We start from the raw sequence: 17,056 nt of genomic DNA on the forward strand, positions 1-17,056 counted from the left end.
ACAATGTCTTTGAAAGAGGATGTGAAAGTACAAACTGCTGCTTAAAGTCTTGATTACTAATACCAGAAACAAGGCAGAAAAAAGGAAAGTTAACCTTTTCAGGGGCTACTGAACACTACCCAGCACTGATTACAGTTCTGGGCTCTCCCTCTTCACAAAGACACACTTAACAAAAGGGAAAACCTGACCAGCATGGCAGCTATCAATTCCCAGGTAAATACCTGTCTTATCTGAGCAATAATCCAGAGGAAAGAAAACACCAGGTTCTGAACAACTTTTAAATTTCCAACTGCAGCCTTATTTCTGGTACTGTGTCATGGTGCATTTGACGTTGTTAAATTCCTTCTCATTTCATTCTACAGCTGTGAATACAACTGTATTTATAAACAAACATATATTTTAAAATAATATTTCTCTACTACAGTGCATTAATGTTAAAAAGTGCCTTCTCTATGGGCACACAGCGGTGTGAATGCCAGGGACGGGCTGGCATGAGTGCTAAGGAAGGCCAGAAGCAGGGACCACAGGGGGAAAACCACTCCATCCACCGGTTATTCTCAGGTCCACCACCATGGGACCCTACATAGTTAATAAGACTGACCTACCTTTTTTGGGGAGTAAGATGGGGGATATTTGGAGATGATTGTCTTACACAAGTGATTACTCAAGCTGGGAGAAATGAAACAAAATTTCCATATACTGAAAAGACAATTCAGAAGTCCCAAGTGTGACCATTTCCATCATAGAACAAGACTGATGGAGAGAATTAAGAACGTTCAGTTCAGTTGTTCAGTTGTGTCCGACTCTTTTCGACCCCATGAATCACAGCACGCCAGGCCTCCCTGTCCATCACCAACTCCCAAGTTCACTCAGACTCACGTCCAGCGAGTCAGTGATGCCATCCAACCATCTCATCTTCTGTCGTCCCCTTCTCCTCCTGCCCCCAATCCCTCCCAGCATCAGAGTCTTTTCCAATGAGTTAACTCTTCTCATGAGGTAGCCAAAGTATTGGAGTTTCAGCTTTAGCATCATTCCTTCCAAAGAAATCCCAGGGCTGATCTCCTTCAGAATGGACTGGTTGGATCTCCTTGCAGTCCAAGGGACTCTCAAGAGTCTTCTCCAACACCACAGTTCAAAAGCATCAATTCTTCGGCGCTCAGCCTTCTTCACAGTCCAACTCTCACATCCATACATGACTACTGGAAAAACCATAGCCTTGACTAGATGGACCTTTGTTGGCAAAGTAATGTCTCTGCTTTTGAATATGCTATCTAGGTTGGTCATAACTTTCCTTCCAAGGAGTAAGCATCTTTTAAATTCATGGCTGCAGTCAACATCTGCAGTGATTTTGGAGCCCCCAAAAATAAAGTCTGACACTGTTTCCACTGTTTCCCCATCTATTTCCCATGAAGTGATGGGACCAGATGCCATGATCTTCATTTTCTGAATGTTGAGCTTTAAGCCAACTTTTTCACTTTCACTTTCATCAAGAGGCTTTTGAGTTCCTCTTCACTTTCTGCCATAAGGGTGGTGTTATCTGCATATCTGAGATTATTGATATTTCTCCTGGCAATCTTGATTCCAGCTTGTGCTTCTTCCAGTCCAGTGTTTCTCATGATGTACTCTGCATATAAGTTAAATAAGCAGGGTGACAATATACAGCCTTGACGTTCTCCTTTTCCTATTTGGAACCAGTCTGTTGTATCTAGAAAAAAGTGTCATCTTTTTCTGTAAAGTTTACTGCTTTCTACACAATTCTAATAAAAATGATCATTGCATTACTAAGGTTCCACACAAGCCACAGTAGAGCTTTGAATAGAACACATATGTGCCTTACTAAAAGGGATTTTCCAGAAAAAAGGATCTGACCCCTTTAATAATGAGAACCATGTTTTAAGAAATTAGAGGCCTAAAAACATTCACCGACAGTGAACACCAAGACCTCCAAGGACAGGGGATTAAGGAAGGAGCACCGTCTGACTACCGACAGTGGCTGACATGTACACAGTGCTATGTACCAGGCACTGCCATGCTAAGCACTCCAGATTCAGTAACTCACTCTCCAGTGACTCCATGAGTCAAGGCCGATTTTCATAAGTGGACACTGAGGCTAGCAGGTTCAATAGCTCGCCCAAGGCTACACAATTAATAATAGGAAAGCAGTGGTTCCAGCCCAGGAGGTCACACCTGGAAGCCCATAGTCACTGCCACAGCAATCACACGGAGACACTCATGGCACCATGGGGTCTTTCGAAGCCTGCCCTTGTCTGCTCTTTCCTGAACATCACCAATGGGTAAGCTGTCCACTCCCTGTAGCTTTGAATTTTCTCACATTAGATGTGGATACTATGGAGAAGTCTGAGGGTTAATCTGAGTTATAGCTTCACAGAACTTTTTAACGACTTTTTGATGTGGCCCATTTTGAAAGTCTTTATTGAATTTGTTACAACATTGCTTCTGTTTTCTGTTTTGGATTTTTGGCCACAAGGTATGTGGGATCTTAGCTCCCTGACCACGAATCAAACCCACACCCCTTGCACTAACCGGAAGGTGACGTCTTAACCACTGGACCACCAGGTAAGTCCCAGCTTCACAGCAATTTAAAGCTGTTCATATATTTAGCAACGTTGGGCTTCCCAAGTGACAACAGGTGAGCTTGTGATTTACCAATCCAATGGATGGTGAGGAACAGAGCACTTTATTCCAAGTAAAATGGAAAGTTATTCTGTATCTGGAAAAACAAGGGTTCACTTGGGAAGGATTTAAATGAAATACAGCAGTTCCCTACTAGTCTCAGTACACCTCTGATTCAAAATCTACACTAAGCTCCAGGCAGATCCACTTATGACTCCGAACGGTCCCACCTCTTTCTACCAAGGAAAACAAAACAAGCTAAACACTGCGTCTCTGCTGCCTTGCCTTTAGTAGGTCTCCCATGGTCGTGCTAAGTCCCTTCAGTTGTGTGAGATTCTTTGTGACCCTAGGGACTGTGGCCTGCCAGGCTCCTCTGCCCATGGGATTCTCCAGGCAAGAATGGTTGCCTGGAGTGTGTTCCCATGCCCTCCTCCAGGGGATCTTGCCAACCCAGGGATTGAGCCAGCGTCTCCTAGCGTCTCCTGCATTCCAGGCAGATTCTTTACAGCTGAGCCATCAGGGAAACCCCAGTAAGTCTCTACCTGAGTGTCAAATAAACAAAACCACAACATCTTATAGGTTACATATAACCTGCCTCTCTGAGTCTCAGGAAAATTAAGAAACATCAAAAACTATTCATTTGGGGGACTTCCCTGGTGATCCAGTGGTTAAAACTATGTTTCCACTGCCAGGGGCACAGGTTCAATCCCTGGTCAGGAACTAAGAAACCACATGCCACATGCCCCCCCCCAAAATTAATTTTTTACACTTTTATTTGCTAAGTGTTTAAATAGGCTCCATCTGACACAATATTGCAATAATAACATGAAGCATTTGCCTATTTAGCAGTTGTGAAGTGCCAATGAACAACATCCCTCTGAGGCAGGTGTTAGTATTATTATTAAGCCCATTTTGCAGATGGAAAAGCCAAGACATCAGAGGCTAAGGAACTTGTCCATGAACACACAGCTGTAAAATGCCAGGCCAGGACTTGCCATAAGGAGTCTGGTTCCAGAACCCATACTGTGGAGCTACGACAACATCATACATCCTTGTAGAAAACAGGTGACTTCTGGAAAACAGGGACTACTATTTATTTAGCTATTTAAAGTTAGTAGCTCCAAGTCTTGAGTTACAGATTAAGAAACATAAAAATCCTGAATATGATTATTAATTTTCTCTTCTTTCCCATTTTAGGCCAAAATGTCTCCAAAGGCATTTCCTAGGATGCCTTAGGTCCACCCTTTCTTTCATCCTCCAAAATCCCCGTGAGCCTCCAGTGCTGCAGCTTCTGTGGTGAAAGGGGAGACATCCCAGCCCTCTTTCCCAAGCCTTGTCAGAGGGTGGCAGGGCCCCCTGGGAGGACAGATAAGCTCCCTGAGGGGTCAGCGGGTCACCTTCCAGCCAGGACTAGGGAGGCAGCCTGGAGCAGACCCTGCTGAGGGACATAACTGAGGAGAGGAGACAGTTAACTTTGGTGGCAAAACAAAACAAAACCTCTGGGCCCCCAAGTTATCTAAATTCTGGGAACACTGACAAACGTTTCAGTCTCTTCTGTACACAGATCAAAGGTGTGGAGAATAATTTAGAACACTATAGTTGATGACAGCAAAGTATGTTTTAGGTCCACCCCAGACTCTCAGATTATGTCCATAAATGTTTTGGGGGCTATTCCCAACAACACTGAACCAACAGTGCATACAACATTTTAAATGAGTCCAACATGTCCACTCCTCATGGCTAAATCAATGTGGGAGAATTAAAAACAGTTCACGGAAGTTATCAGTCATCAACTTCAATAAAAAGGAAGGTGCAGACACATATCTAAGCTCTTATTTGTAGAAGGGCAAAGGAGGGGGCTGCAGACACATATGTACTTTTTAAAAAAATTATTTACATATTTACTTGGCTGCACTGGGTCTCAGTTGTGGTGTGTGGGCTTCTCTCTAGTTGCCTGGTGGGGCATGTGCAATCTTAGTTCCCCAACCAGGGATTGAATCCACATCCCCTGCACTGGCAGGTGGATTCTTAACCACTAGACCATCAGTGATGTCCTGACACATATATGTGCTGTATAAGCAGGTACACGCATAGCCTAATCCTGAAAGGATATTGAGGACACGACAACCGCGGTCCCCTCTTGGGAAAAAGACTGGGAAATGATGTGTGTGTGGTAGGGGGTGAAAGGGTGTAGACAGGATAAAGTCTTGGTTTTTCAAAGACATTTTTCACTCCACAACTTCTTAATGCTATTTGAATATTATATTGCGTGCATGTCTCAATTTTCCATTTTTAAAAGTGATTCCATTTCAAACACTTGTAATATCCAGGCCCTCAGAAGCAGTGAAGAGGTTGAACTATCAGGAAGTCCAAGCTCAGGCTCTGGAATGAACCATCCCTGATAACCTTGAACAACGTCCATAATGTCCTGCTGCTGCTGCTGCTAAGTCGCTTCAGTAGTGTCCAACTCTGTGCGACCCCATAGACGGCAGCCCACCAGGCTCCACAGTCCCTGGGATTCTCCAGGCAAGAACACTGGAGTGGCTTGCCATTTCCTTCTCCAATGCATGAAAGTGAAAAGTGAAAGTGAAGTCGCTCAGCCATGTCCGACTCTTAGCGACCCCATGGACTGCAGCCCACCAGGCTCCTCCATCCATAGGATTTTCCAGGCAAGAGTACTGGAGTGGGGTGCCATTGCCTTCTCCCCATAATGTCCTAGGGCCTCTTTATTCTTAAACGAGGGGACGGGAACATGGGGAGAAAAAATTACTATGAAAACTAGCAGGAGTTCCATGACAGCATGGCCCACGTCTGTCCCTTTTCCACACTGTTGCATTCCTAAGGCCTGGAACATAGCAGGGCCTCAATAAATACTTTTAAAAGACAAAACTGTACTGGAACTGACCTGAATTAGCCATCACAGCTCCTCTGAGATCTCAAAGCCTATGATCTCAGTCTACTTGTAAGAAAACAGAATAGCTCACAAATTTGGACTGATCCAGACACAGCTCTAACAGCCAAAAGACTTGAGGTGGTCCCCATAGGAGACGGAGCCTAGGGAAAGTTGATGATGTTGAAATGATCACCACTGTGAATTACAGGGCTACACTGAATGAGGATTGTTTTCTCTGTTGAAGCAAAGCTCCCTTGAACTTCAAAGCCACATTGGAGCATATTGGCCCCAATGTGTGGATTTTTTCCCACCTAAGCCCTCTGCCTACCTAGCTCAGGGATCTGGGAAAAATTCATCCCACTGAGCCTGGCTCTTCAACTACAAAGTGCAGAGATGACCACCCATAACCCATCAGGTTGCATTCAAATGTCTATCCCCCACTCAGCTCTTCTCATCTGCCTGGTTCTACAGGCCTGTGTTTTGCACAGGCAGTGAGCAGTCAAGGACAGACGTTAACCTCCCTCCACTTTCATATTTAAGATGGACTCAGTGGGATTGGTCTTTCATATAAGGACAACACAAGCATCAAAGAAAGTACTGCTTTTACTCTTTAGAAATGTATTCCGCCGTTTCTAAATCAGCCAGGTGGTCCTATCCATGGCTATTGGAGTGCAGTTTCTGTCTATAAATGTCAAGGAACCAACTGAAGGGGTTTCCATCAAATCTGAGATCCTTTGGCTTTAAAAAAAAACATATGTATTTTGCCCTGAAAAAAAATATAAGCTATAGAGAAAAAAATTAACTCATGGTACCTATAGTTTCTCAGGCTCCCAGGTGGTAAAGAATCCGCCTGCCAGTGCAGAAGACATAAGAGATGTGGGTTCAATCCCTGGGTCAGGAAGATCCCCTGGAAGGGGCAGGGCAACCCACTCCAGTATTCTTGCCTGGAGAATCCCATGGACAGAGGAGCCTGGTGGGCTATAGTCCATGGGGTCGCAAAAAGTCGGATATGACTCAGCGACTTTCACTGCACTGCCTGTCATAAGAGTTCAAAAGCAAAACAGAGAAAAGCATGCTTCCCTCACTGTTAAAGTAGGAAATGAAAGCCCTGAAGGTCAGGAGAGCTGACCTTGTGCCTGGCCGTGGTCCTGAAGAGGAAGGGAGCATCATCCCTCAGATAGTCTTGGCAAAAAGGAGACTTTTATCCCTGAGCAGAGCCCCAGCCATGCAGCAGCACAGTTAAGTGCAGATAATTCAGTCCACACTACCTCTTCATATAACCCCTCCTCCGATCTAATAAAAAAAATTTAAGCTACAACACTTTTCAATTGCCTTGTTACTAATTCTGATTCCACCTCTAGTAAGAGAGGCATGGTTATTTCTAAGCCCCTCTTAACACAAACAAGAAAATAGCCCAAATTCCTAAGGGACTTGCCAAGTATCTATTTCTGAGATGTCATCAGAGTCCAAAGCCCTAATGTTCTTAAGAAGTAAAAAGGGAGTCACAGTATCCAAAAGTGATGCTTGAGGAATGAGCTAATGAATCACGAAGACCCCTGCGAGTGGGCTGGAAATTACTGATAATAGTGAATAGTGAGTTAGTTAATACTAACTCTGTGCCAAGGCCTGACTTAAGAACTGTACATACACAGTATGTCATTCATGTCCAACACCCCACCCCACACCACTTTAAAGATGAAGAACTGAGGATTGGCAGGGTTAAGTAACTTGCTGAAAACAATTGGTAGTTAGGGGCACAGTTAAAATTAAACCTAAGCAGTTTAGGGACTTCACAAGAATCCATCTGCCAATGCAGAGGACGCAGGTTCAATCCCTGGTCTGGGCAGTAGGATCCTACGTGTCTTGGGACAGCTCAGCCCATGCCCTGCCACTGCTGAAGCCCTCGAACCCTAGAGCCAGTGCTCTCCAACAAGAGAAGCCACTGCAATGAAAAGCCGGGCTCACTGCAACTAGAGAAAGCCCGCGTGCTGCAACATAGCGCCTGTGCACAGCGCAGCCAAAAATAAAATAAAATAATTAAAAAATAAAAATAAAAGAATTTAAAGCTTAAAAAAAAGGAATTCTTAAAACAAACAACGCCCCCCCCCCCGCCCCCCAACCTCAGGAAAACCTAAGCAGTTTAAAACTCAGCTGTGCTTTCTATTTTTTCTCTTGGCAGCACCTCTCGGCTTGTGAGATCCCCTTAGGTCCCCAACCAGGGATCGAACACGGGCCCTCAGCAATGAGATTGTGATGTCCTAACCACTGGACTAGCAGGAAATTCTTAAAACTCAGCCTTTAATTAGTAAGCTAAAGGATTGAAATAAGAATTAATAGAATAGCTCCAATAACAAAAAAACTTGAAACAAAAAGATATCTAATATGATTTTTGTTTTCATAAAAAACATTGTTCTATAAGCTTACCAAATCAATGTCTTCAATAAGGTACTACCATAAGTTGGAAAAAAAAAGAGGGGGGCAGATACTTCAGAAACATGTGCTGGAGAATGCTTACCACAGCATCACTTTTAAAAAGCAAAAGACCAATGATAATGAAGACAAAGCAGTGGCATTTGGAGGCTGAAAGCAATTTGATTTATTTAACTTTGAAGAACAAAAGCTTATTCTTCTAAGAAGAAATAAAAACACATTTTCTGTGGAAAAAAGAAACCATTTTAACTGCATTGCCAAAATAAATCAGGCAGAGGGCAAATCAGATCCAGCTACAAAACAGAACTCAGGCCAAGGAAACAGGGGGGAAAAAATGCCAAACAGCAGATTTTAGTTTTTAAAAATAGAAGGAAAATGCCAATAAAAATTACTTTAAAAGAAAAAATAAAAAGAGAAGGAGAGGGAGAGAAATCCTAAATCCAGTTTGCAGTATCAGCCACTGTATTTTTTTTTTTTTTTTTTTTAAGAAGGAATCCTCACCACCGGGTAGATGTGCATTTGATTCAGATATTTGGATCAGTCTTGCATTAAAACAGTAGCCCTGGGTGGCTCCGACGGTAAAGAATCTGCCTGCAATATGGGAGACCTGGGTTCGATCCCTGGGTTGAGACGATCCCTTGAAGAAGGAAATGGCAACCCACTCCAGTTTAAAACAAGGCATTTCAGTAAAACAGCATGGCCAAAAAATCAAAATGTAAACAAAAATGTTTTTCAGAAAAAAATACAACTCTAAAAACTGTATCAGACAGTGTAAAGATACATAACACTCCTGTCTTACTGTATTAGCTACATTCCACTGCAGATCTTTTGATTTGGCTCAGAACCAGCTCAGAACTCTGCCATCTGGGTCCAGAAGGAAAAACTTCCAGACTTCTCTAGTTGGAAATCAAGTCCTATTAAATAGCCATCTCTTGGAGGATGAGAAATAATAAGAAACCAAGCAAGAAAAATTTTCATGAATACACAAATATTTTTAAGTGTCAATGAATACTGCCTTCCCTCCATTCTTTGAGTCCATTCTCTGTTGGGCTCACCAGACATCCTTACTCAGCAAGTCCCAATCCCAGTAGACTCTAATCCTAGGACCTGATTTTCCCAGACCTGGCTGAGTGGTGACGCTGGGACTCCAGGAGCCAGACTGCCCGGGTTGGACTCTAAACTCTACCACATTCTTACTTCTAACTTGAAGCAAGTTGCTTCAACTCTCTGTGCTTAACCTGGTACCTCCCTACTACTCCTTCCAAAGCATGCCAGGTACACAGTAGATACTCCACACACAGCACGTATTATAAATAAATTAGTCCCAAGGGCATTCATGATCCTATTCTCTCTACTTTTGAGTCTCTTTGACATTTTCCAAAATAAATATTTTTTTATTCCAAAATTAATTAAAAAGTTGAAGGCTCAGAAAACATACCCCTTTCTAAGGTCACTCATGTGCTTGTTGATCCTCTGGCCAGCACAACACCACCGAGAGCCAACAACATGCCAGATGCTCTCCTGGCACTTGTACTCAATTGATGAATTCAATATCCTATTTCACATTCAAGAAAACCAAGAGTAAAATCAGTTAAGGACAATTTCCAAGCAGCAAAGCTAGGATGAAAGCCCAGGTCTCCTAATCAAATCCAATGCTCTTTCACAAAATCCTGGGAGATGATTGGATGCTTTGCAGAGAGTATCAAATTTTAAACCAGTGAGATGTGGTCACAATTTCGGGTGACTGGATCAAATCCAGATACAGACAGAATTTGGACCAAGAACACTAGTTGAGCAAGCCTAATTCTTTTAACCTTCCCAGATCCTAAGTGCCTCTCTCTGGGCAGTAGTGGCCAAAACCAGCCATGGCACATTAGCAAGGCTCTAATCCTGCTGGGCCAGACCAAGGATCACCTTGCACTTCCTGCCTGAGGGCGAACAGTGTCTTCTTACCCACGGTCTGCTCCATCCCTCAACACACTGCCAGGTTGATGACTCATCTGCAGAACTGTCATTACAACTCATGCTTTCTTTGCAGCTGAACTGGCTGGCCTTCCTCACCGTAGACTTGAATAGCCACATACTTCTCTTCCCAAAAGGCAAGCCCTCGTGCTTTCAGTCAGAATGTTTCCCTAATTGACCAAAACCACTCAGAACTCCAGTTCTAACATCTGAGTACCATCTACTCTGTCGGTAACACTTTCTGCAACGATGGAAATGCCATGGAAGTTGTCCAACATGGCACACCCTAGCCATCTATGGCTACTGAACACTTAAAATGTGACTAGTGCAACTGTAGAACTAAATTTTTTATTTTAATTAATTTAAATTTAAGTAGCCATAGATGACCAGTGACTACCATATTAGACCACCAGGTTCTAGATCATTGGTGGAAATGTTCTACATTTGTGGGTCTTCAGCTGCCCCTTCATGAGCACCCCAGGATGGCAGAAGAGTGTGGCTAGTCTTAGAGTCACAGACCTTGGTTCAAATCAGCTCCTCCTTCCAGCTGTGTGACCCACACCATGTATATAATTTATCCTTTCCATGCACTGATTTCCTCATCTATAAAGCAGGGATAAAAGTATTCATCCCATTAGGAAATGTTTATAATAGTGACATGTGAGATATATCTCAGTACAACATCCAGAAGACTAGAACTCTGAACTGACATCAGTTGCTTTTATTATTATCTTCATCATCCACTTCCTTTTCCTAAATACTGGTTCCCTTCCCAAGGCCAGAGTAACTGACTAAAAAGGAACTCTGCTTTTTAAGAAAGCCCCTATTGGGCTTCTCAACTCATGGGGAGGGGCCAGATCTTCCCAAGGGCAAGACAGCAAGAGTTAGTGCTGCACCTCAAGAAACAAGAAAAAAGTCAAATAAATAACCTAACTCTACACCTAAAGCAACTAGAAAAGGAAGAAATGAAGAACCCCAGGGTTAGTAGAAGGAAAGAAATCTTAAAAATTAGAGCAGAAATAAATGCAAAAGAAACAAAAGAGACCATAGCAAAAATCAACAAAACCAAAAGCTGGTTCTTTGAAAGGATAAATAAAATTGACAAACCATTAGCCAGACTCATCAAGAAACAAAGGGAGAAAAATCAAATCAATAAAATTAGAAACGAAAATGGAGAGATCACAACAGACAACACAGAAATACAAAGGATCATAAGAGACTACTATCAACAATTATATGCCAATAAAATGGACAACGTGGAAGAAATGGACAAATTCTTAGAAAAGTACAACTTTCCAAAACTCGACCAGGAAGAAATAGAAAATCTTAACAGGCCCATCACAAGCACGGAAATTGAAACTGTAATCAAAAATCTTCCAGCAAACAAAAGCCCAGGTCCAGACGGCTTCACAGCTGAATTCTACCAAAAATTTAGAGAGAGAAGAGCTAACACCTATCCTGCTCAAACTCTTCCAGAAAATTGCAGAGGAAGGTAAACTTCCAAACTCATTCTATGAGGCCACCATCACCCTAATACCAAAACCTGACAAAGATCCCACAAAAAAAGAAAACTACAGGCCAATATCACTGATGAACATAGATGCAAAAATCCTTAACAAAATTCTAGCAATCAGAATCCAACAACACATTAAAAAGATCATACACCATGACCAAGTGGGCTTTATCCCAGGGATGCAAGGATTCTTCAATATCCGCAAATCAATCAATGTAATACACCACATTAACAAATTGAAAAATAAAAACCATATGATTATCTCAATAGATGCAGAGAAAGCCTTTGACAAAATTCAACATCCATTTATGATAAAAACTCTCCAGAAAGCAGGACTAGAAGGAACATACCTCAACATAATAAAAGCTATATATGACAAACCCACAGCAAACATTATCCTCAATGGTGAAAAATTGAAAGCATTTCCTCTAAAGTCAGGAACAAGACAAGGGTGCCCACTTTCACCATTACTATTCAACATAGTTTTGGAAGTTTTGGCCACAGCAATCAGAGCAGAAAAAGAAATAAAAGGAATCCAAATTGGAAAAGAAGAAGTAAAACTCTCACTATTTGCAGATGACATGATCCTCTACATAGAAAACCCTAAAGACTCCACCAGAAAATTACTAGAAATAATCAATGACTATAGTAAAGTTGCAGGATATAAAATCAACACACAGAAATCCCTTGCATTCCTATACACTAATAATGAGAAAACAGAAAGAGAAATTAAGGAAACAATTCCATTCACCATTACAACGGAAAGAATAAAATACTTAGGAATATATCTACCTGAAGAAACTAAAGACCTATATATAGAAAACTATAAAACACTGGTGAAAGAAATCAAAGAGGACACTAATAGATGGAGAAATATACCATGTTCATGGATTGGAAGAATCAATATAGTGAAAATGAGTATACTACCCAAAGCAATTTATAGATTCAATGCAATCCCTATCAAGCTAACAACAGTATTCTTCACAGAGCTAGAACAAATAATTTCACAATTTGTATGGAAATATAAAAAACCTCAAATAGCCAAAGCGATCTTGAGAAAGAAGAATGGAACTGGAGGAATCAACCTACCTGACTTCAGGCTCTACTACAAAGCCACAGTTATCAAGACAGTATGGTACTGGCACAAAGACAGAAATATAGATCAATGGAACAAAATAGAAAGCCCAGAGATAAATCCACGCACATATGGACACCTTATCTTTGACAAAGGAGGCAAGAATATACAATGGATTAAAGACAATCTCTTTAACAAGTGGTGCTGGGAAATCTGGTCAACCACTTGTAAAAGAATGAAACTAGAACACTTTCTAACACCATACACAAAAATAAACTCAAAATGGATTAAAGATCTCAACGTAAGACCAGAAACTATAAAACTCCTAGAGGAGAACATAGGCAAAACACTCTCCGACATACATCACAGCAGGATCCTCTATGACCCACCTCCCAGAATATTGGAAATAAAAGCAAAAATAAACAAATGGGACCTAATTAACCTTAAAAGCTTCTGCACATCAAAGGAAACTATTAGCAAGGTGAAAAGACAGCCTTCAGAATGGGAGAAAATAATAGCAAATGAAGCAACTGACAAACAACTAATCTCAAAAATATACAAGCAACTCCTACAGCTCAACTCCAGAAAAATAAACGACCCAATCAAAAAATGGGCCAAAGAACTAAATAGACATTTCTCCAAAGAAGACATACAGATGGCTAACAAACACATGAAAAGATGCTCAACATCACTCATTATCAGAGAAATGCAAATCAAAACCACTATGAGGTACCATTTCACGCCAGTCAGAATGGCTGCGATCCAAAAGTCTACAAATAATAAATGCTGGAGAGGGTGTGGAGAAAAGGGAACCCTCTTACACTGTTGGTGGGAACGCAAACTAGTACAGCCACTATGGAGAACAGTGTGGAGATTCCTTAAAAAACTGGAAATAGAACTGCCTTATGATCCAGCAATCCCACTGCTGGGCATACACACTGAGGAAACCAGAAAGGAAAGAGACACGTGTACCCCAATGTTCATCGCAGCACTGTTTATAATAGCCAGGACATGGAAGCAACCTAGATGTCCATCAGCAGATGAATGGATAAGAAAGCTGTGGTACATATACACAATGGAATATTACTCATCCATTAAAAAGAATACATTTGAATCAGTTCTAATGAGGTGGATGAAACTGGAGCCTATTATACAGAGTGAAGTAAGCCAGAAGGAAAAACACCAATACAGTATACTAACGCATATATATGGAATTTAGAAAGATGGTAACCATAACCCTGTGTACAAGACAGCAAAAGAGACACTGATGTATAGAACAGTCTTATGGACTCTGTGGGAGAGGGAGAGGGTGGGAAGATTTGGGAGAATGGCATTGAAACATGTAAAATATCATGTAAGAAATGAGTTGCCAGTCCAGGTTCGATGCAAGATACTGGATGCTTGGGGCTAGTGCACTGGGATGACCCAGAGGGATGGTATGGGGAGGGAGGAGAGAGGAGGGTTCAGGATGGGGAACACATGTATACCTGTGGCGGATTCATTTTGGTATTTGGCAAAACTAATATAATTATGTAAAGTTTAAAAATAAAATAAAATTAAAAAAAAAAAAAAAAGAGTTAGTGCTGGAAAGCTATGAGAACCCCTATGTCTTATGGAATTCAGGAACACAGTTCCTCCAGATAACTTCTGGATCATCCCCAACCCCTCTGAGCCTGGGCAGGTTATCAGAGAAGCTCCATTCAAAAGCCACTTCTCCCCCCACGCAGCCACACTGACCACAAGTGAATTCACTTATAATAATTAGTAGCACTGACTGAGCATTTCCTATCTGCCAGGCCCTGGGCTTCCTGCGTTATTTCCCTCATATCTTACTGCCATCCTTCCAGGCAGGCAGTATTATTTTTACTTCCCAGTGAGGAAAGTAGGCACAAAAAGCCCAAGCACCTTGCCCAGGTCCCAGCGCTAGTGAGTGGTAAATGGGGACTTGAACCTGGCAGCCTGACTCAAAGGTTCAGGCTCTACCTTGATATTTCCCTGTACCTTCTAGGACCCTGCCTCCCCCTCCCTTTGTAAGTGGAACCTCTCCTGCCTTAACACTCAGGCTCTGATGGTTCCACTGAAGACTCTGGAGCTGGTCACTCCCTTCCTTTTATATCTAATAAATAACATGAAAGGGATGGGCAGGACTCAAGCCAGAACAGAAAGCAAACAGGAAGATAAAAGCTAAGCCAATATCAAATTAGCAGAGGCTTTTTTTTAAGTAATATCTTCTAAAGTTAAAACAGCCAAACTAAGAAGCATTCACTTTCGCTTTTAAATTGCTTCAAAATATCTGATGGAAAGAGTAATATTTCTACTAGGGATATTTTAGAACTGTGATGCATCAAAGAAAACTAGTTTCTCAAAGAAAAAAGGATTGCTTTGCTTGCTCCAGTCTTTATCAAATCACTGTTAACCTAGAAGTGACGACAAGATTATGTGTCATTTGGCCTGAATGGTTTTTAAAAGGATTTTTACCAAGCTGCCAACATTTAAAAGTCTGTGGTGATTTCACATGTAAAAACCCTTAGATTTCCATCTTTTTTTTGCAAAGGTATAGTCACACTAAGTGCCTCCTGTCTTGTGGGCATGCAAACCCTATAGATGGGGCATGTGATCTCTAGTTTACCACAATCTCCACCACTCCACATTGCCTCATAAGAAATCCTCCTCATCACCACGTAGGCCAAGCCTCTAGAGGCACCTGTGTTGATAGGCTCTTCACACAAAGCTATGGGCAGACAAGAGATGGTGTTCTGTCCCCTAGAGCCCTACCTGCTCCACTCCTATGTCCTTCCCGAGTCACTCTCATGTCACCATAGACCCCAGGGATGCTCTTCAGCACCTTCTCCCCACCATGTACCACCCCACCCCCATGCCGCCACATCTACAACTTACCTGCTACTCTGAGTCACTTTGCTGTCTCTTCACAGGCGTCACCGGCACCTCCCCATTGACACTGTCGGTCCCACTAACTGACATCAAACTTCTCCGCTCCTTCTGATTGGACTTGGGTTCCACTTTTGTAACTCTAAACCTGAGCGGGTGGAGCAGGGGGAAGAGGAGATGTGATGGGTTTTGCTTTTCCACTGAACAAGAACCATGAATGAACTAAAAATCCACCTGGAGGATCCCAAAACAAACACAGTCAAAAGTTAGGACAGCAGTGAAAATCACCACATTCACATGTGCACACTACTATATATAATAAAATAACCAACAAGAGCCTCCTATATAGCAGAGGGAACTATACTCAATATTTTGTAACAACCTATAAGGGAAAAGAATCTGAAAAAGAATATATATATGTGTGTGTGTATGTAATAAAAACCAAATCACTGCTGTACACCTGAAACTAACATGACATTTTAAATCAACTATACCTCAATCAAAAAAAAAATTTTTTTTAAAAGAAAAGAAATTCACCATATACAACAGGAGGGACCATCCCACAGAGCAAGGCTCCCCATCCCCGGCCAAACCTCCCAGCTACTGTTCACTCAACGCATCAGAGATTCTGCGACACAGTTTATAGAGCATGTGCAAACGCACTAAGAAACAAGGGCACTCAAATATGAAACAGCCTCAGAGCTGTGGTTTCTAACAAGGACCTGAGCATTTACATCAGTTGTTTTAACCACAGAGACTGGATAAAAGCCTGACTAGTATGTACATCAGATGTTCACTAGGCAGTTGCCTTCCTCAAAATTTTCCCGGCAGAATGTCTATCTCTACACACAGGCACGCATACACACACATGGCCCCAGTCACACGTTTAACCAGAATCAGTCAGAGGCAGGGTTTTTGTGTATGCTTGGGTTTTGTCTGTTTTGTTTTTTTTTTTTTTTAAAGCAAATTTGGGCTTTCATTAAGAGTTAAGGAATTTGAGAGAAATTTTTCTCAAGAATTAAAAGAGAAGGAAAATTTATTCAACTGGAATACTTTTCTCATCTATCACCATCAATACCCTTAAGTCTTTTCTAAGTCTCTAGTCCTGGTCTTCATTTCCCTCATAACCATCTAAAATAAATTCTCCTTCTTTGTCCAAAATGAGCTCACCGACCAGAATGGGGAGGGAGATGCTGCAGAAGTGAAGGGAGGATGAGGAAAAAAGCTGTCACCACAAACCTAGGTAGTCAAGCTCTAAGACTCTCTTGAAGCAACATATGCTGAAACACAGCCTGTGCTCATTCAACATTCATAGTATTTATTCTGTTAATACCTCCAAGACACAGAGTTGGATGTGGGGCACTTTTTTTTATTGGAGTATAATTACTTTACAGTGTTTGTGCTAGGATCTGGGGCATTTAAAAAAGCCATGTTGAATCCGAGTAGAAAGTTTCAGCAGATTTTTTTTTAAAGCAAACAAAATACACTTTGTCCAAACAACTTGCAGGTTCTCACCCCACTCTACATTCATAAGTTCCCATGACTCTGTTCTGAATAAAACAGCATGGTCACGAGTTGCACTGTTTTGCTATAAGTGGCAAAGAGCCATGCAGTCTTCTCTTTGTTGCCTGTGCAACACATGGTAAAACTCAGTGAAATT

At 41.8% G+C, this 17,056-nt stretch overlaps 1 protein-coding gene across 4 annotated transcripts in view; it reads right to left on the minus strand.

Annotated features, from left to right (window-relative positions):
• Positions 1-17,056, minus strand: part of RELL1 (RELT like 1) — a 96,692-nt gene that overhangs the window by 20,483 nt on the left and 59,153 nt on the right. For all 4 annotated transcript variants that reach the window (XR_009494805.1, XR_009494803.1, XM_059887669.1 and 1 more), the window contains exon 6: positions 15,406-15,544. Coding sequence is in view for 2 of the 4 variants with exons in the window: in XM_059887669.1 (XP_059743652.1) it covers positions 15,409-15,544 (136 nt within the window). In the remaining 2 variants the exon portion in view is untranslated. The remainder of the gene's footprint in view (positions 1-15,405; positions 15,545-17,056) is intronic.

This window comes from Bos taurus, chromosome 6 (assembly GCF_002263795.3).
Source record: "Bos taurus isolate L1 Dominette 01449 registration number 42190680 breed Hereford chromosome 6, ARS-UCD2.0, whole genome shotgun sequence".
Taxonomy (NCBI): domain Eukaryota; kingdom Metazoa; phylum Chordata; class Mammalia; order Artiodactyla; family Bovidae; genus Bos; species Bos taurus.